The sequence below is a fragment of the Patagioenas fasciata genome, chromosome 17 (assembly GCF_037038585.1).
Source record: "Patagioenas fasciata isolate bPatFas1 chromosome 17, bPatFas1.hap1, whole genome shotgun sequence".
Classification (NCBI taxonomy): Eukaryota; Metazoa; Chordata; class Aves; order Columbiformes; family Columbidae; genus Patagioenas; species Patagioenas fasciata.
Window position 1 is genome coordinate 4,220,265 of NC_092536.1, and position 19,637 is coordinate 4,239,901.

At 47.0% G+C, this 19,637-nt stretch overlaps 2 protein-coding genes across 15 annotated transcripts in view; one reads left to right on the forward strand and one right to left on the reverse strand.

The window, feature by feature from the left end:
• Nucleotides 1–849: 849 nt before the first annotated feature.
• On the forward strand, nucleotides 850–10,253 carry RNF34 (ring finger protein 34). Of its 2 annotated transcripts, none has more exons than XM_065851838.2 (6): nucleotides 850–980; nucleotides 4,571–4,789; nucleotides 6,117–6,506; nucleotides 6,826–6,879; nucleotides 7,093–7,294; nucleotides 8,709–10,253. In XM_065851838.2, exons 1-6 carry the CDS (start codon nucleotides 975–977, stop codon nucleotides 8,894–8,896), a joined length of 1,059 nt encoding a protein of 352 aa, XP_065707910.1. In that variant the 5' UTR covers nucleotides 850–974; the 3' UTR covers nucleotides 8,897–10,253. The 2 variants fall into 2 exon arrangements, with proteins under 2 accessions (XP_065707910.1, XP_065707911.1); XM_065851839.2 differs by lacking the exon at nucleotides 850–980 and adding an exon at nucleotides 1,152–1,361.
• A 284-nt stretch (nucleotides 10,254–10,537) lies between these two features.
• The window catches only part of KDM2B (lysine demethylase 2B), a 112,112-nt gene continuing 103,012 nt past the window's right edge, over nucleotides 10,538–19,637 (reverse strand). For 9 of the 13 annotated variants that reach the window (XM_065852003.2, XM_065852001.2, XM_071815982.1 and 6 more), the window contains 8 exons: nucleotides 19,210–19,297; nucleotides 18,414–18,682; nucleotides 15,216–15,889; nucleotides 13,662–13,825; nucleotides 13,067–13,228; nucleotides 12,713–12,814; nucleotides 12,170–12,388; nucleotides 10,538–11,808 (listed from right to left, as the gene is read on the reverse strand). In XM_065852003.2, coding sequence (XP_065708075.1) covers nucleotides 11,627–11,808; nucleotides 12,170–12,388; nucleotides 12,713–12,814; nucleotides 13,067–13,228; nucleotides 13,662–13,825; nucleotides 15,216–15,889; nucleotides 18,414–18,682; nucleotides 19,210–19,297 — 1,860 coding nt within the window. In that variant the 3' untranslated portion in view covers nucleotides 10,538–11,626. The remainder of the gene's footprint in view (nucleotides 11,809–12,169; nucleotides 12,389–12,712; nucleotides 12,815–13,066; nucleotides 13,229–13,661; nucleotides 13,826–15,215; nucleotides 15,890–18,413; nucleotides 18,683–19,209; nucleotides 19,298–19,637) is intronic. The other 4 variants (XM_065852002.2, XM_071815984.1, XM_065852009.2 and 1 more) reach the window with 4 other exon arrangements.

Here is a 19,637-nt window from a genome sequence, read left to right on the forward strand (position 1 = left end):
GCCAAGATTGTGCCATTCTCATAGCAATTACAGATCTTTTTTTCACTCAGTTCTTGTATCTGACCTGTTCCAAATATAGATCCCACCTGCAGAAGTTATTAAAGATTGCATGCAACCTTTTGTATGGGTAAATTTGTGTTCAAAATTTATTTTCAGCCACTTTTGTGTGTTCCTCTTCCTGGCAAAGACCTTTGTTCTTGGTCCCATGTGCTCTCCTTAACACTTGGTTTGTATTTTTTTTAATGTTATCTCCTGGTTAAAAGCTTCCAGTTCTTACAACCTACGATTATTATTTTTATGCATTCCATTCATAGCATAGAGAAAATAGTAACAGCATCCAGAAGCTGAAAGTGGAATTTTAAATAACAGACCTTTTCTATTATTTAAAGATTGCCACCAAAGCGGTTGGTAGAGTAATGGTGCCTACAGCACCCAGGCATTTCATTCTCTGTGTGACAAACCCCTGCTCGTGCGCAGAGGTGACAGAACACCTGAATTTTGGTGACAAAACACCTGAATTTTGGTGACCGGCCCCGTTACCCCCCGGGGATCGCAGCCACCTCCGTTACACCGGGTCGTGCATAGGAAAAAAAACCAAACCCACTCAAAAACAGGAGGTAAAAGTTCTCTCTTATTTCAGTGGCATCGCTATTTACGCACTCACAGCCGTCGGCAGCCCCGTTTTTCCGTGTTTAAGGGGTATTTTTGCTGCCCCCCCCCCAAGCTCCCGCGGAACCTCCGCGCTCGCCTCCGCCAACACACGGCCGCTTCCTCTCCTCCCATTGGCTCTGCCCGCTCGCTGTCGGCGGCGGACAGCCAATGGCGTGCGGCGCGGCGGGAAGGCCCGCCCTCCGTGAGGCGGCCCGCTGAGCGCCGCGCAGGGCGGGTTCGCGCCGGGGGCGCCGAGGCTGACGGCGCCCGGTTGAGGCGGCGGCGGACGGCGCTGGAGGGCGAGCGGCGGTGTGGAAGCGGCCATGAAGGTGAAGCGGGGTTCCTCCGGCCGTGGAAGCGACTTTCCTCTCGCTGCGGGGAGGGAGGAGGGGGGCGAGGCGGCGCGTGACGGGCCGGGACCCCGGTGGGCTGGGCCGTGCGGCCCCTCCCTCTGTCCCTTCGCCTCAGGCTGCTGGGCCCGGTCGCGGCTGCTCGGCCCTTCCCGGGCCTGCCCGTTACCGAGGGACTCCCGGGACCGCTTTGCCGAGGAGCCCCGGCGACCTCCTCTGACTCAGCAGCCGGGCAGGGCCTGGTGCCGCCGCCTGAGGGGAGCCCCCCCGGCTCCACACACGGGCCGCGGTTCGATCCCCGCCGGCGGCTGAAGGACTGGCTGGTGGGGCTCTGAACGGGCCGGAGCGGGGCCCGGGCCGGTGCGTTGGTGTTGGGGCTGGGGGAGGTGGCGATTGGGAGGCGGATCCCACCGGGCCGGTGTGCGGGAGGCACGGCAGGGGCTGACGGGGGTCCCGATCCCCAAAGGCGCCTCTTGCTGTGCTGGGGGTCGGGGCTGAGCGGTGTGGGGACCGCGGATCTCCCAGTTCGGCGGGCTCCGAGGGCTGTTCGGTCTCTGAAAAAGCTTTGCTTGATCTCAGGGTAGGTGTAAATACGAAACTACAGCTAACCCCCCCTCCCCCCAACATCCTTTCCGCTGTTCTCCTCTTGGTCTACCAGCTTTGATAGCACGTCGTGCTTGCACAGTGTGTTAGGAACAGCATTCAGCTTCTTGGGGTGGGTTTATGTCGGAGGTGGAGGTCTCACCAGGTTACTGAACACCTCTACAGCCAAGAACAAGAGCAGAGTTCAAACACGGTATTTGGCCCCTGTAGGGTGCACATAAGGTGCGGAGAACTGATGGCAGCTTGTGAGAAGGGGATGTGGAAGTGGTGACTGATGTAGTGGGAAAGGCTTTTGGTGCAGAAATTGGCAAAGTTTTAACTAATTCTCGAGGGAGTTTTTGATTTAGTGTGTCTCATTTGTGTCTTGTGTTGGTGCTTTTCAGCGTGGTCTCATTTCTTTTACTCAGTAATATGAAGAGTCTAGACACCGTAATTTGATTATGGGTTAATGACACTAGTGCGTAGAAAGAATCCACAGCTGACTTAGGCTAAGGAGAAAATCACCAATGCCCACGTTACCTTACCCTTCACCTTACAATGACTGGATGCTTAGCAGTCAGTAAAAGAGATTTTCAGTTTGGTGCTAACACTGTTCGCTTGTCCAAAATGGATAACAAACATTTCCAAAGTATATATTTATTTAGTGTTAACAGTGATGTCTGAGCAGTTGTTAGATACTTTTCAATAAAATAAGTCTAAGAAACAGCTGTTAAATTATCAGGCAATGGTTGTGGTAGCAACTACGTTATGTCCTTTTTAGTTGTTTTGTGTCCTGCTGTGACCCCCTGAAAAGACCACAGTCAACTAATGGAGCAGGTCGAATTCTTAAGAACCTTTTGGGTTCATGGTTTTATTTTTCTGTTATTTATATGTGGCTATTTTAAAATCTTATAAAGCTAGCTCATCAGTTTTTAAGAATACATGAAAATTAGAGTCATATTCCTGCAACTGAGAGCTTTCCCTTAAGACAGGGAAAATACTTTTCGTAAGTCTCAAGTTTTAAAACTGGGAACTCTGTTGGATTAAGTCATTGGTTTTCAGAATGTGCTTCTAAAAGTTAATTACTCTTGCTAATAAACTAGGATAGTTATGCATAACTTGTTTTGTATAGGAAAAATTAACGCTGATCTGTTTCCACTCTCCATAATTGAAAAGCAGAGAACAGGTCTCAGTTTGATGGTGGTTTAATGATTGGCTCAGAGCCTAATTAGGCATCAGGTGAGATCCAAGTGCTCTGGGTGTCTGTGGGCGCAGCCACGTGTTGGGGTCAGGAGGGGCCACTCGAGTTCATCCCCCTTCAGCTCCATTTGCAGGAGGCTTAGGAAGATTTTCTTCTCTGTGTGCGGTGCCCATAGCGCGGAGGTTTCTCGTTATACCCGGGATGAATTTCACGCTGGCAATAGCTGTAAAATTAGATTACTGAATTTAACTTGTTATGTGTTCCATTCGATGTTATTACTGCACATGGTATTATGTGTTGTACAGCTTAGAAGCAAAATGACCAACTATCTTCAATATTTCGCTGTATTGCAACACTTTTAATGTCAACTTGCAACAGTAAAAGTGAAATACCATGTTTGTGTGGGTTGGAGAGACACTTTTGATGTTCCGTACCAAGGCCCTTGGGTGAGGGTGGTGGGGTAGGACACATTTGCTCCTTGGTGTTGTTTCTCACAGCTTCTCTCTAAACCAGAGGGAGGACGACTCTTGCCTTTTGTGCTCGGTGGTTTGGAAGGAGACGTTCTGACTTATCCCCAGTTATTGTGTTAAGTGCCCACGAATTTACCAGGGCTGTGTTCAGTTCAGCAAAATGTGCAATTTAATATAGAAATTAATCTGGTTACTACAGGAATTAAAGCACCATCATTATTGATCCGAAGTGCACGTTCTGGTTGGTTTAGGTTTTATAGCGAGAACTGCAAGTCTCAAAAGCAATTATTTTATGTCTTCATGCTTTGGGGAAAAAATAAAAAAGCTTCTGCCCTGGAATGAAAAACAACAGCTCTAACCAGCATAGTTAAGGAAAAAAAGAATGATTAAAGGGAGTTTTACTGAGCTTCCTTTCAGAAAGAACCTGGTGCATTCTGTTTACCTCTTTTTCCAGTGAGTTTCAGTGAGCCACATGACAGTGATTAAACATGTGACAACTTGGAGTCCAAATTCCAGCTTTAAGTAGAATATGCACTTTTGATAGACAATCTAGTGCTAAGGCTTTCAAGGATAAGAAGCAGCAATTTATTTATGCATTTAGAATTTTTTGTAGTGTTTTAAGATTGAATTTTATGACTCAAAGCTGAAATCCAATCTGTTTGGAATAAGTTCATTTAGAGTTATGTTAACTTGTTGATAGACATTTGTAAGGTAGCAAACCAGCAGGTTCAGGGAGGTCTTGAAAAACATTTATCCCTCAGAGAAACTAGACCTGAAGTAGTTTCTAATGAAGACTGGTTTGTTAATTTGAAGACCTTTATTTTTGGGGAGAGAGTTTTATTGTGAGTCATGTAAGAGCTGGATTAGTTCTGGAGAAGATCGTGCAGGAACAGTTCTGCAGTAATTATGATTAATTGTATTCCTGCCTGTCAGCATTTCAGGTTTTGCCCCCCACCTATAAGTGGCTGTCGGTCTCTTCCTTCTTTGCTCTGCTCTTGCGTTACCTCCTCAAATTCCTTACCCTTTTTGTGCGGAACTCTGCTAGAAAAGGAGTTATGAACGTGAGCTCCTTGTGCTTGCGTTAGCCTCTCGGAAGCGAATCTTTCCTACTTTGGTTTGCAGCTGGGAAGTGGAGATTATTGGGCTGTTACAGACGTTAGTGTGCGGAATTCCCGGTGCTCTGGGAATTCACACCACATACTTTTGGGATGATGACAGATGGAGTGAAGTAGCTCTTCAGCAGCAAGTCACATCTGATGTGGGCTTTCAGATATTAGTATTATTATTATTATTCTTTTCTTTGTGAATGTTTTCAGGCGGGAGCTACTTCCATGTGGGCTTCCTGCTGCGGGCTGCTGAACGAGGTGATGGGGACCGGCGCTGTCCGTGGCCAGCAGGCCGGCTTTGGGGCCGGCGCGGGCCCCTTCCGATTCGCACCAAACACAGACTTCTCAGCCTACCCATCTCCGGCTGCAGCGAGCGCCAACATCGTTTGCAAAGCCTGTGGACTTTCCTTTTCGGTTTTTAGGAAAAAAGTGAGTATGTTTCCTATTGCATAGTATTTTTACTCACGCAAACTCACGTGTAGGCATACTGGGAGGTGCATGTGTGTTTTTCCTTAGATAAGGAAACGTGAGGCAGGCGGCCAGGGAGGGAGGAAGTGCCTTATTCTGAGGTCACAGGAAATTAATGTCAGACAGGATTAGAAGTTAAGAGGTCTGATGTTCATTAATCGCTGACACATTTGATCTGGTCTGACCTAAAACTTAGTGGACTCTAATTTGTTAAGATACGTGTTTTAGCTTCAGAATCTTAAACACTGAAACAAATATTGTTTTGAAAACGATACCAAACATAGTGTTGAATACTGGAATGAAGGAACTGGGCAATGGAAAAGCTCAAAAAGCTTTTCTGTGAAATACTTGTGTAATTCTTGTTTCCTAACCAGACTTTGTTTGTTACATGCTATTGCACTCCAACTGCTTCTTGCTGCATTTGGAGGCAGGTTGGTGGGTTAATGCCAATAAATACATTTCTGTTTACCATGACTGTCCAGCACCATTAGTTTGTCCACTCAGTGACCTAATTCTCTTCAGCTTTTAGATAAACTTGGAGCCTCTTTCCTCAGTTTGTGTGTTCAGTTTCCCCTTCCTCTGCGTCCTGTTGTTTACATGGCAAACACGCTGTTGAATTAGCCGTTGTGTATGGACATTTTCTGAAGTTAATACTAATTTATTAAAATCCTGAAAAACGTGAAGAATTTGGATTCGTTCACAGTGGATGAGCTGGCCAGTTAAGATCACTGCTGAACATTCTGGCTTTTGTATGTTGTCGTGAGTCTTTAGAACAAAGCTCTCCCCAGAAATGAACATCTGCACATCTGGGAGTGTTTACCTGCCACGTGATCCATCGCATTTAAGGCCTACTTTGAATTCTTTGAATCAATTGGGAAAGAATTATGTTCTTTAAAGTTTGGGGATTGTTGCTGTTTTTTTACACCTGTGAGAAGAGTAGTGACACTTATTGTATTCAAAAGTAGCTTAACATACCATAAAATGGCTGGCTTTCAGTTTTGATTATTGTCTAAACTACAACTTGAGTACTTTATTTATTTGTTCCTTCACAATGTTTTTTAATTGAAACCTCAAATCAGCTGCCAGTAGTGCTATAGAAGTGATAGACTGTGGGGGAACACCTGCAAAACTATACGACAGGGTGGTTTTCTAGACTTAAATCCTACAGATGATGTATGTAAAAATTGACAGTTGAAAGACTAATAGTAAATTCTGTAGGCCGGGGAAGGAAAGAGCCGATGTGGATCTGGGACATAGAACTGAATGGTTATTTTTTCTTTCTCCTTAGCATGTGTGTTGTGACTGCAAGAAGGATTTTTGCTCGGTGTGTTCGGTCTTACAAGCCAATCTCAGAAGATGTTCCACTTGTCACTTGCTGCAAGAAACAGCCTTTCAGCGACCTCAGTTGATGAGACTGAAAGTCAAGGATCTGCGTCAGTATCTGGTTCTCAGAAACATCCCGACAGACACTTGCCGAGAGAAAGAAGACTTGGTGGATCTGGTGCTGTGCCACCACGGGCTGGGGCCGGAGGAGGACGCGGACGCGGGCAGCTTGCGCTCCTCACGCTCACAGACTTCGGGGTTTTTTACTCATCCGTTTTCTATGTCTGTATCGGTGTCGTCTCAAGGAGAACTTGCAAACAGGAGGGGAAGCACAGGAAATGGAACACCTTCACGGGTACAATCATTAACATGTGCTTTGTGGTACAGCGTAGCTTTCTTATTTCTTAGTACGCATGCATCGCTCAAGAGTAAAATGCCAATTGGTACATTTTGGGTTGGCAAGAAAAATGCCTTTTGTATTTCTCAGCTGAGAACAGAAGATTACAAGCTAAGATTGCTAGTTTAGGTGATAAAGGTGTCTTAAATCGATAACGATCAGTACCAGTTGAAACTTCAGAACGTCATTGTTATCTGTGACCAGTTGGGTATAAAGGAAAACACTTTATAAGGGATAATGTATTTTTTTATCCTGATTAGTTTCATTTTTTACACAGGGACAAGTGGAAACTTCTTCTATAAATAATGAAGAAGAAAGTGCAGAAGAGCAGGTGAGATATGAACTATTCAAAGAACTATAAAGTGTTTTAGATCTCTCTCAACATTTAGTATCATGCTCTAGTTTTCAGAATTAGCAATGCGCATCTGCAAATACTTGCTGTCGAAAGAATCAAATAGCCAAGCTGCTGCATCTTAGTGTAGCACCAGATCTGGTGCTCTGAACGTACCGGGACAGTTAAAAACACAGAGTTGATGTGTTTCAGACCCCTGGATTGTCCAGAAAGCGAGCGAGGACATCTTTGTCGGATATTTCAAGTCTGGAAGACATTGAAGGGTTGAGTGTTCGGCAGCTGAAGGAAATACTTGCGTGTAACTTTGTCAACTACTCAGGATGCTGTGAGAAATGGGAACTTGTGGAAAAAGTGAGCAGACTGTACAGAGAGAGTGAGGAAAACCACAAGACACGTAGGTTTATATTTAATTCACATTTTCTTAAGACTGCTTATTTTCTGGTTTTCAGCAGCTGGTTCTGCCAACAAAAGGACTTGGTATCTGACTTGGTCTGCTCAGCTGGAACACCTGGGAAGCGGGTTCTAACAATTCTGCATTTAGAGTAGTCGAACGTGGTTCTAGTGAGTAAATGAAGCTTTCCAGGATTGTCCTGGGGTTTTTTTGAGACTTTTTTCCAAAGCTCCAAGAGCTCAGCTTTCACAGCGAAGGTAAAATTGCACAACTGAGCACCAGTTCTGCAGGGAACATGAAACTTGGCGCCTCCATGTCCTTTATTATGTTTCACAAGGTACTAGAGAGCTGCTCTGGCTGTCAACAGACCAGCGCTGTTCAGGTCTCTCGCTGTGGCAGAGAATTACAAAGCTCCAGTGGCATAAGTCCAGGCTCAAGTGGTTTGGTCTCAGTCCATGTTTTCACGATAAGGTGGGTCTGTGGCTGCAGCTCCGTGGCTCGGGTTGTATCCTCTGTGACACGCAGCAGTTGGTGCCTTGCACAGTTGTAGTGGATCCACAGACTCGTTCCTGTTCACAAAGTATTGTCTGAGAAGCAACTTTTTGATGTTATCAGCTTGGGAACCGCTTGCCTGGCTCTGTCAGGCTGGGCAGAGCAGGGGACTGTGGGGGCTGGATAAAACTTACTGGCCCTGGGCCACTTCACAACCAGGTTGTGGCAACACATGCGCTGCAGGGACTGATAATGGGGGTGAAATAATCAGCTAATTGGGGTGGGGAAGGAGTGTGAAGGTGGGGGGGGACTGTTAGTGAATGTCAAAACGTGGCTTAAGTGAGATCATCAGTTTGGTCGTAGGCTAGAATTGAAAACCTGTCTGAAATCAAGCTTTAAACTTAAACTTATTTTTTTATTAACACGGTCTGATGGAACATTTGGTTCTTGATAGGGGATGTTGTCTATTTGCAGTGAAACTTGGCAGGTTTGGTTCAGTTCTGCCACCTTTATGGCCTCCTTAAGGCTTCCACTTCTTACCCTGCTTTATGATTATTGTGTTTAATCTTCTGAGGAAAATGTTCTGCCAGACCGAGGAAAACGGAAAACAAGCACGCTCTGAATGTTAATCCAGCACGTTATTTCACAGTTGTTATATTCTGAATTGAGAGTGGTTTCTGAGTTTAAAGAATGAAACCAAATACTCAGTGTTCATTTATGGACTTTATGTTCTTGTTTCCTGGCTTTTTCCAAAGGAAAATAGATGGATTTTTAGCTGTGTGTTACAGAAACCGTTGTGAGCAGCGAGCAGCACCGCCTCATGCTCAGTTGGCTGTCTGTGCATTTTAGTGGTTGCCTGGGCTAGAACATAACTGGTTTTCCAAGGCCTGAATGTGTGACCTCCCTTCCCTCTCTTGCGTTTCAGAGGGTGAGAAGATGCAGCTGAACGACGACGACGACAACCTGTGCCGGATCTGCATGGACGCCGTGATCGACTGCGTCCTGCTGGAGTGCGGCCACATGGTCACCTGCACCAAGTGTGGGAAGAGGATGAGTGAGTGCCCCATCTGCCGCCAGTACGTCGTGCGGGCCGTGCACGTCTTCAAATCCTAAACCCAGACCAAAACCGGGCTTTTATAGTCACCCTTCCAGGAGGGCCGAACCTTAGGACACATGTCAGCTTTTTATTTCTCAATAACACGACATTCTGAACACGAGGACCTGGAACTTTGTGAAACATTTTTCTATAGCATACGGAACCCCAGGGTTGAGGAGTACGAGGCGCTGCCTGTGTGTACAGTAACAGCACTGCCTGCCTGACCTTACAACCCACAGACTGTTTGCGTCAGACTGTTTACAGCAGTTCTTGCTCTCTTCTGAAGAATATCACCTCTGATTACTGCATTCAGTACTCAACAAGGCGTCAGAAAACACCTTTGGCTCCACCATATTAGCGTGTTACGTCGTCTAGTGCATTAGAAGCGATGAATATGTCAGTTGAATATTCAGCTTTCATGTAACTATAGAATGTAACTGTTCCAACACTGTTCCTACAACAGCGTTAACAGTATAAAATACAACTGTAGGCAGCACTGCCATTACCTGTACCTGCACAGAAGCCCTTAAGGAATCTATTTTATGCTGATTGCTTCGTTCCGAATGTCTGACTTTACCATGTGCTGTCTTGGCCATTCTCTGTCAAATGTACAAAAACCAAACAGCAAACCTCTTGTCACTTCACAGGGCTCTGCCAGGTGGTGTCCAAATACCAATTACTAAGTGTTTTTTTTAGTTTAGGAATAAAATATTTTTTTAAAAGGGGGTATAGGGAACCATATTGTGGCCCTTAATCCACTCATGCCTATTGTAACTATTAATCTTACGTGTGATGATTGTATGCCGTGTGCCGCCAACCTGATCTTACTGTGAATACTAATCAGGGTCATGCAACTACTTGCTGCTAACATGTGGAATGTATGGTGTTACTAACCTTAAACGGGGAGGGCTTTAGGGAGGCAAAGGGAAAGCAAAGGTTTAAATCAATGACTTCTTACCAAGGCCAGGTCATTACCATGGCAGCCTTTGATTCAGTTTCCTGTTTAAAAAGGAGCTCACCTGGCTGGTTCTCCTTTCCACAGGGCTGATCAATGAAGCTGCAGTTTCTGCTTTAATTTCCTACCAGAGCCAGGGAGGTGTTTTGCCAAGGCCGTAGTACCTGGGAGCTCTCACCTCTTATGCTCGTCTTCTATGTGAAAATGTAGCTCCTCAAAATCACAGCTTAAGAGACACTGCTGGTGGTTTTTCAGAAGGGAGCAAACCTCTCCATGGCTTTATTTTTTAGAAGTAACTGTTTAATGGTACTTAATCCCTGGAGTCTCTGTTCAGTGGGTAAACCGATAAAAACAAACCCTCTGTGTTATTTCCATGCTGATCTTCAGCCACACAAGTTTAATAAACATTTGTGATGGGCTTTCCCAGCTTCTTGTCTTTTTTGTTGGGTGCTCACCTTTGAGATGTTTAAGCGTTCCTCCAGCTTGAGGAAAGCAGATACATGTATTTGATTCCCTCAGTAGAAGTGTATTGGAACACACTAACTTAGAGGCACAGGACAGAGACCAAGTGCTGTGAAACTACTTGTAGAATTACACTCAGGTGTAACCCTGGGGGTCACTGCAGTCGCCCCACACCCCCAAACACACTTTCCTCCCCCCGTCCCCAACCCTGTGTTGGAACAGAACCCGCAGAGCCAGCGCCTGTTTTTGTACAATTGTTTATACAAATTCAACAAAGGTAAAACTGCATCAGGAAGGTCTACGAAAACAACACCGTACAACAATGGCACTTATGGATGCAGAATTTTACAATCAGGAAATAACCATGTTATAAACCTTAAATGAGAACTCAACTCACACTTCAAAGAAAGAGAGACGACGTTTGACCATTTATTCTACAGCTGGACTCACTGTATAAATTAATTTTATATTGAGTACAAGAGCTCATGCTACAGAGTGAAACCCTCCTATGTGCAAAAGCCGAAATTGGAATTCTTTTAAAATTTTGAGAAAAAGGTGATTTCTATACAGATAAAACTTGGCAAAGTGTTTTACTTCAACTATAATTTACACCTTATTTCCACAACATGCTTATGTCACTTCTGAAGTATACAAAGCAGGATATAAACTTCCATTAAAACATGCTTTAAGTTGAAAGTATGAACCTACTTTTCCTGACCTGGGCACGTTTGTAGATAGATACTGTCTACGAAGTATAGGTTAAGTTCTCGCCTACCATAAGTAAAGATAAAAATTGGCAATCAAAACCGAAACACTGGTAATGCATTCAAACATTGCATAAATAATTTTTAAACAATTTTTGTACAAAAATAGTTCTGCATAATGTAAGATGTAACAAAACAAAACGTGTTAAGAAGGCAGAAATGCAGTGCGTGGTCCACTCCAATGACACCAACTTTTGTCGTTGTTGTTGTTTTAAGAAATGAAAAGCAGAAATCAAATTTACACTACCAAGCACATGCTGTGGTACTTTAAATAACAGTTATTTCTTGGAGATCAGTCGTCTTCCGGGTGTGAATAATTATCATCAGTAACAGTCGCCTTATGAATTTGCATAAGAGCCAGTGCAGGACATCCCAGGTAGACTGAATTAGTGGCACAAGTTGAAACTCTTAGCATGGGTAGTTTCACGTTGTTCTCTCCTCGACAAGAGTAGTAAAATCCAATCGCGGTATTTTCCAATATTCCAAGTTCACAATTGAAAATAAAATCCCTACGTGTTCTTAGTCCCTTCCCCCCCCCAGCCCCAGTATTTACACGTGTCCTTTAACTAACTCAGTTTTTGCAGAAGTTTTTCTTCCACTTGCCCAAACTGAACACTTACGGACATCTCTGCGATGAACTGCTCGCAGCCTTCTTTTGTCACTTGCTTGCAGTACCTCAGGTCGATCTGGCAGATGTTTCCACAGCGTTTGAAGTAAGACAGGCACTGGTCAGTAACCTTATTGCAGTCTGCCGGGAAAACAAAGGGGAAGATACTTAACAGTGAGTCTGGGTTCGTCCCCGGTGCGAGGAGGCTTTATCCCGACTGCGCAGGTCCTTCTGGCTCCTCCCGCGCTGTCGCCCCCCCAGCCCTGGTGCCGTTCTCTGCTCCCCATGACTGTTGTGTAACCGATGAGATGAAGCAAAACGCGCCAGATGTGCAGAAAATCCCCTGTGGAGGAGCAGAGAGGCCCAACACGCAGTTCCGGCCACAGCTGTGCGGTTTAAGAGAGCTGGGTAAAGCCACTTCCACCGGGGAGCGTTTCACACGAGTCAAACGCCCACAGGTAATTCCCATCCTCCCTCCCTCCCCTGCGCTTGTGTTGCTTACCTGATAAATTAATTTCTGTTAATGAATCCCGTGTGGTGGTTCCAACCGCAGTCAGCAGGTTAATAGACTGATCTGTCACGTGGTTACAGTAACTGAGATTGAGTTTGGAGAGCAGAGGCATGTGCCTGATGATCAGCCGCAAAGAAGCATCTGTAATATCCAGGCCGGCCAAACGCAGCTCAACTATGTTCCGTAGCTTACTCCGGTTGTCGATCTGACCTGGAAAGCGGAGGCAGGAGGTCACTCCCCAAGCTCTCCCCGCAATTGCCAACATCTGCAGGTCTATATGAAATGCACTGTGACACACAACGCTGCTGCCCTACGTCAGCTTCGGACGCGTTTGCCTGTCGGGAGCTTTGGAGGGGACATCAGCAGGAACACTCGTCTATTTTTGGAACAGGCACGTGGACAAAGCCACCTCCTGATTTCAAAACAAAAGGGATGAAAGTAACTGCAGGGGCCCAGCGGAATTACAAGTCGGGAATAAGCAGTAGGCTGTGCAGTGCATGCCAGAAAGCAGATCCAATTTGCTCAAAATTTCACCTGAGCTGATATCCGGGCGAATGTGGCATGACCCACAGAACTGCTCCTTCCCTGAACTGGAAGAAAGTGTTTCCATACTCTCTAAAGTACACCCGTTGCAGCCTGAAGAGAAGAAAGTCAGACAGAAAACCAGCACAGTGGCTCAGATGACCCAGCAGCCAGAGAACATCACTCGTCACCCAAGGGCTTCCAGCCAGAGGTGCTGGGGTCACTACTGGGAACACCTCGCGCCGGCCGAGCCCGGAACGCACCGGCGGAGCTGCGGGGGTTCTGCCCGTTTCTCTGAGGGGTAACAGCACAACGTGCCCCAGCGCGGCTGGGACGGGTGTCCCGCGTGTTCCTCCCAACCGTTACCTGGCCGGTTGTCTGTGGGTGGCGACAAGAGGTCTCTCATTTGTGCGTCTTTCAGTCCTTCTGCCCACTGCACGTCCAGAGTTCGGAGTAAAGGACAACTGGAACTACAAAGTGCCGACACCGCTATCCACGAGCACCCTGACAACAGCAGGTCTCGAAGACCTGCGGATACAGAAGAAGTTGGAGCGTGTGGCCTCCCCAGGGACGCGGTGATCTCTGCTATGGGGGACGCCCAGGGCCGCTCTGAATAACAATCCTGGGCAAGCAGGGATCCCACAACCCCCCTGCCCAGCTTTCCACCTCTCCCACCATCTGGAACCTCATTACTGTGGTGAAAACAGACCCCCCCCAATCACTCCCTCTGCTAATTACATCAACAACATCACCTGTTGACTAAAACCTGCCTCAAATTACTTGATGAAGCACATCAAGTAGTCACAACACAACTATTTTTGGGCCCATTTTAACCCACTACAGCTTCATTCCTACATATCCAAGTCCCCTGGGGTACCCAGATCCCTGCAGACATTCCTCAGAGTTTACATACAAACCTGTTTCCTAAATTCAGTGAAGTGGTCAAAACCCCAACACTTACCTGGCAGTCTGTTGATCAACCAACTCAGCTGCTTTTTAGATATATTTGTCCAGCTAAGATCAAGGGTTACAGGCTGTCTCCTAATAATGCCGCTAAGCATAAGTGGAGTGATGGATTTACAATGGTTTAAATCTATTTTGGTCCATAATCTTTTGTCACAGCACCTACCCAAAAAGAAAAAAAAAAGGCAACAGCACTTAATTTGGCACTTGATTTGATTTCTGCAAGGTTTTTAAAAGGTGTCATTGAACAGCAGGGAAAACTACAGCATTTAACCAGAAATAGCAAACATAAGGCTGAAGAAGGCTAAGAGAAGCACAACACACAATGGTATGCAGGTCAGAAGTTTCTCCATCAAATAGATCACGCAATAACGCATGGAATTATTACCACAGAATTACAAGTGTCAACAACTTCGGATCTCATTTCAACTCATCAGAGCACTTACTAAAACCCATTTTCTAGCCTGAAGACACGCCACACCTTAGTTACCGTTGCAATAGAAAGCCTGGTTTAGACACGACTGTCCTGATTTCCCCTGTGCTTTCCTTACTTAACCACTGAATTTGGTAAAACAGATTTCCCCCCCGGGTTCTGTGTTTGTTTTATTCCCGTCTACGTGGCTTACGCATTTTTACCCTCTTTATGTTTCTCTAGGGGGAAAACAGCAAGATGTCCTAACGAGCATGCAAGATTCTGCATTTTCTATTTTTTTCCATGAGAAAATACTGCACTGCCATGGAAAAGGCATTTGCCAACCCTGTGTGACAGCTGTGGAGGAGACGCTCCGCACACACCACCTTGCACTGAACTCTCAGCCTGTCGCCCACCCCGTTCGCTACCGGGCTGTGCTGGGAAGGAGTCGCTGTCACCACCTGTGTGCACGTTACAGCCGAACCCGAGGTGACAGCCCAGAGACCTGACTGCAATTGAAACACACCAATCTGCCCAGCAGAGCCTCCTGCTGCCGTACAGTCACCGCCTGTGTCAGCGTTCACACCGGCACCGCGAGTGGACACGCTGCAATGATGGTAACGCAAGATCTCTCCAGCAGCACCGCTGGTACAGAACACAGCAAACGGGATCGCTCTGCACATCCCTTCGCAGGGAAACGACCCGCACGGACATGAGGAGAACAGTGAGAAATCCTCACTGTATCTCAATAGATGTTTAATAGCTGAGCTGAATAAACTGCGTTAGCAGCAGGCAGGTCCTGGGGGCACAATGACACCAAGCCTTGGCACGACCTGGCCCAGCCGTTCCAGCGGGCAGAAGACTGCAGTGTCTGAGCACAGGACAGGCTGCTCCGGGCGGCACAGCCCCGCGCGCTCACACACACGCACACAATTCCCACAAGTGCTGGGAACTGCTATTTCTGAGAAAGCACCAGAACACACACTACTTTTCTACACACTGTTGGACACCCACGGTCCTTGGGCTCAGAGCTCCAGGGACGACCCGCACACCGCTTTAGGAGGTTTCAGTGCTCCGACACCCACCTCCCTCCCAGCCCACCCCGCTACGAGACCCCACTTGGCTTCCTACCCAACTTACCATCTGTTCCAGGTCTTGCAAACTCTCATACAGATGCACAAGTCTCTATGACTGAGGTAGCTAAAGACAGCCATCCAGACTTCCCTCTGCATCACGTGGGCTGCCCCGTCATCCAGGGGGAGCGAGTCCGGAGGGGGGCTGATGGGAGGAGGCCGGATAACGTGCCGCTCCATCTGAATGCATTTGGGAGGAGAGAGCGAAGGCGGCGGCCGGGCTATTCCCCGAGGTGTGCTGCGAAGGCTGGGGATGAGCTGGTGCCTCAGCTCCCGGGGAGTCCCGTTTAACCCTTTGCTGAACCTATGGAGTCTCTCGCTGTTGTTCAAAGCGCGCTTGGGCTCCTCGTTCTCGCTCTCAGGCTCAGATTTGATGGGTTGGTGATTCTCGTTGGCAAGGCTGTTCTCGGTTTTTTGGATCTCCTGGTTGAGCTCCTTGCTGAGCTCCTTGCTCAGTTCCTTATTGGGAAGCCGCCTTTTCCTCCTCATCTTGAACTTCTTCTTGTCCCTGGGCTCCGCGCCCTCTGTGCTGGGCCCCGCGGTGGGCGAGCTGGACCGCGACTGGTCGCTGTCCTTGGACCGGGGAGGTGCCTCTGGCAGGTCGTCCTCCGGCTCCTGCTTGAGACGCCGCAGGGGTTTGATCATGGCAGTTCGGTCATCTGGAGCCTTCCACGATCGCCGCTGAAAAGGAAGAGACAAAGGCTGACTATTTGAGCAAGAACCACCCGGCAATAGTTCACATGCGGATGCTCCACACGGGCAGCCCTGCCCCGGAGGTCAGGCTGTGTGCCAGCGCCCGGACCTGCCCAGCCAAGCACACGGGAACATTCGCCGGCCAAAGGTATCAAGTTCAAGTGCCATCATGGATGAGGAGTCCAGCCGCTGACGCTCTGGACTCCACAAGAGTGGTAAATGCGTTTATTCACCATGCGTAACGCTGCAGGTTTGAGGGTTTTACTCACTGCACAGTGGACAATGCGCACACAGCAGCTGAGACGGCTCCTTCTCAGCAGGCCAGAAGAAACCAGGCTTGGCCACACTCGCTGGGCACCCACTTCAAAACCCAGTGACGGGCATTCACGCCCAATGGCCAAAAGACCAAACTCTGAAACCTCCTGAATCGTGGTCACCGACTCACACTGTGGCTGTGCTGCTGTGGCCTTTACTGCTGGATACTTGCACTCTCGTTTTTAATTACGCTTTAGCTGCTCCTTTACACGCAGAACAGGGAATGTGACAGGTCTTACACTGCTACAGCCTGACGAGACCTGACACCGACACCATCTGCAACACAACGCTGGTGACGGGCTGGCTGGCGCCTCCTGTCCTGCCCAGTCACTGCTGCTCACAGTCAGCACATCTCTCTTTGGTCCACATCAGACAGAAGTGTAAGAGACACAGTAACTAAACCAGGGAAGACTTGAAGTCTCATCTGATAACTACAAGCAAGAAGCCACCAACTGCCAAAATGAAATAGCTCTAATAAGAAGAGGACTGGACGGGCAAGGAAAGATGAAGTGCTGTGAACACGCGTGTTGTATCAGAAGGTCTGTGCTTTCACAACAAACTAATTGGATCAAGTCAACAGATGTGCTGCTGTGCTTCAGACTGTGGTGCACAGCAGAGGAAGCTCATCAGCCTGTCTTTAAATTAACACATTACAAAGAGAGAGGCCACAGCAAGCTAATGACAGGTTAGAATTAAAAAACCAATACAACATCAGACTACTGTAAGCTTGCAGCATCCTTCGCGCAGGGTACTGACGAGCGTTTTGTTTACAGGTGATCGATACTGGTGTGTCAGGTCGTCCCTCGGTCCCCTGGGTCCCTGGGTCCCCAGGGATGTGCTGTGGTACAGAATGCAGACGGGCTGTGCAGCTGGGCAGGATTCAACCACACGGGAAGAGCGAAACATCAGCAGAGAAACAGAATTTTGTTCCTTGGATCATCAAAACGCAGCTCACTGCTGTATTTTAATATGGGGCACCAGAACACAAAATATGAAAGCAGACACTGCAGCTAACCTATCCTGGGGTGGAAAAGTTTTCCTGAGGGAGATTCTGCGGTTTCAAGATGTAAATGGGATAATAAAAAAGCCTGCAGTGGCACAAGGATGTGACTGACAGAGAAACTGGCTCATCATTCAGCTCACATGAGGAGATGGGATTAAAAGGGATTGAGAACAGACCTATTAAGAAGGCAAAGTACCTTCTTCCTGAAGTTTGTCATCTTTTCCAAGTTTTAGCTGTTGGAAGAGAAGTAAAAACCCCCAAACATGGTATTTTTGTGCTGTCTGATGAAGGTTGGTGATGCACAGTGCCTTCCCCATACACTGAGGGCTTTCACGGAGCGATTCAAGCCATCTGTGAACCCTGCAGCGAGCTCAGGGGATGGCAAAGTAAAGCAGGGCCAGAAAGCAGATATGCATTAATAGTATTGGGAATTTTGCACTCTCACTGCACCAGAGCAACCCCAACCCCTACACCTGCCATACAGCAGCGTTGCCACCGTCAAGCTGTGCAGGGCAGACCGACGGCTGCTCCACAAACCACACATGTAACACAAACCCAGCTACTGATTCCCATTTTAAAACTGTCAGCCGTTTACTCATGAGACACACTAAATCTACGTCCTTGTTTCTACCTCTGCACACCAGCATTTCCATATATCCCGAGTACCATATTCAGCAATCCACGTGACAATTCAGAGTGTCCCTGCCTGGCCCAGGAACTCCGGCTGTTAAGTCCAGGGAAAAGCTGTCCCCACATGGCTGTTGTGAGCAGCTCCTCCTCTCTGCAGCTACACCGGGTGTCATTTCTACAGGTCCTGTGACGGGTGCATCGCATGGCCCTGAACCAGCCACCAAACGTGCTGGTCTGCGCCACCGCGTGGAGAGAGGGAAAAGTTCCATTAAAAATCGATTTTCACCTCGTTCCTACTCCAAGCATCTTGTAAAGACTTCGCTGTTAAAAGTGTGTTTTCCGGTGTTTTGAATAAAGCAGCTGTCATAGCCCAGTGTTTTCGGCCTCTGTTCAAAACTACTGTCCTGCTAGACTGGCAGTTTTCAGAAAGGAAGGTAAAACACCTCAGTTTCTTTTGCAGCAATCTGTGATTTCAAGATGAGCTATAAGCCAGACGGCAAGAGACATCAGCCCCAACCAGCCCACGCGCATCTGTGGAAGCACATGAAAAGCGTTTTGTCATACCCGCTTTCTCAGAGTGGGTTCCTGGGGTTTCTCAAATTTCCTTTTCCTCCACAGATGCACCTCGTCTGACTTTCTCCTCAGTATTGAGTCAACCGGGGTCTTCTTGGAATGTTCCTCTGATTTCCGCCTGGGAGTTTCTTCGCAATCCCCTTTCCGTTTCGCAGCGTCTGTCACTTCTTTGTTGTCTCTGTTCATTTTCTGTTCCTTCAGCAAAGAGCCTGGGAGATTTGATGCGTATTTGAATCCTGGTCCGCGCTTTTGCTTGTACGCCAAAGAGACACAAAACACAAACAAACTTTATATCTTAGGCCTTTCTCAGCTCTTTATCTAAGTTACCTCCAACACTGGTGGGTTGATCACTTTGTAACAGATAAAATTATTAGCAAGGAGTTAAAGTAGTTTCAACCTTCACAAAGTTGTTTTTGTAAATACACACTTGCAGTGTCTGTCTCAGTCAGCAAGGAAATAATGTTACACTAATTCCAACAGACACTTCAGGTTTTGCATAATTGCTTCTGGATTTTTTATTTTTTAAAGTATTTTCATCTTAGAAATTATAAGCAGCATTGCACAGAACCAATCTAAATATCCCCTGGGTTTTGGGTGAAGTGTTGGTACATGGAACAAGAATGCAAAAATTATTAAAGAATAGAAAGCCACCAGCTTATTTCCTTCAACTAAACTAAATTAAGCACAAAATAAACACCTGGTATTGGGCAAAATTCTATCTACAAGCCAGAGGGAATGCCTGAGATCATGTATCTCATTCCAGCACCACTTATTCCCATTTAACTCACTTTTCCAGTTTTCCCTGCATGGTTGCACTTTGGACACTCCCAGCAGTTCGGCAGCTCGTCGTTAACCACACCATCTGATTCCTTCACCTGGTGAGAGACAAACACAACTCAATTCACAACCGTGCTGCAAATGGCTATGGGGAGATCGTTCAGAGGCATTTTGTACAGCTCAGAACTTCCTCTGGTTTGCTGCTCTTCAATGGTCACAGAAAAGAAACCCAGATCCCTACAGGTGCTGATCCCTCCAAGCCCTCAGTCCTGCACAATTAATTACCCTTCTGGTGATGTCAACGGGAGGAAAGAGCGCTGGCCGAACTGGTATTTCACAAAGGGTTCAGGTATGGATTTTTTATGAAGGTCAATGACAATCCCAATTAACACAGGGCACATTCTGCTCTTGCAAAAAACACAGGAAACAACAAAAAAA

What these genes read in the sequence shown, in the direction of transcription:
- RNF34 (XM_065851838.2), top strand. An exon ending in GAAATGGAACACCTTCACGG is followed by an intron (nt 6,507 to 6,825) that starts GTACAATCATTA and finishes TTTTTTACACAG; the next exon opens with GGACAAGTGGAAACTTCTTC. An exon ending in TGAGGAAAACCACAAGACAC is followed by an intron (nt 7,295 to 8,708) that starts GTAGGTTTATAT and finishes CTTGCGTTTCAG; the next exon opens with AGGGTGAGAAGATGCAGCTG.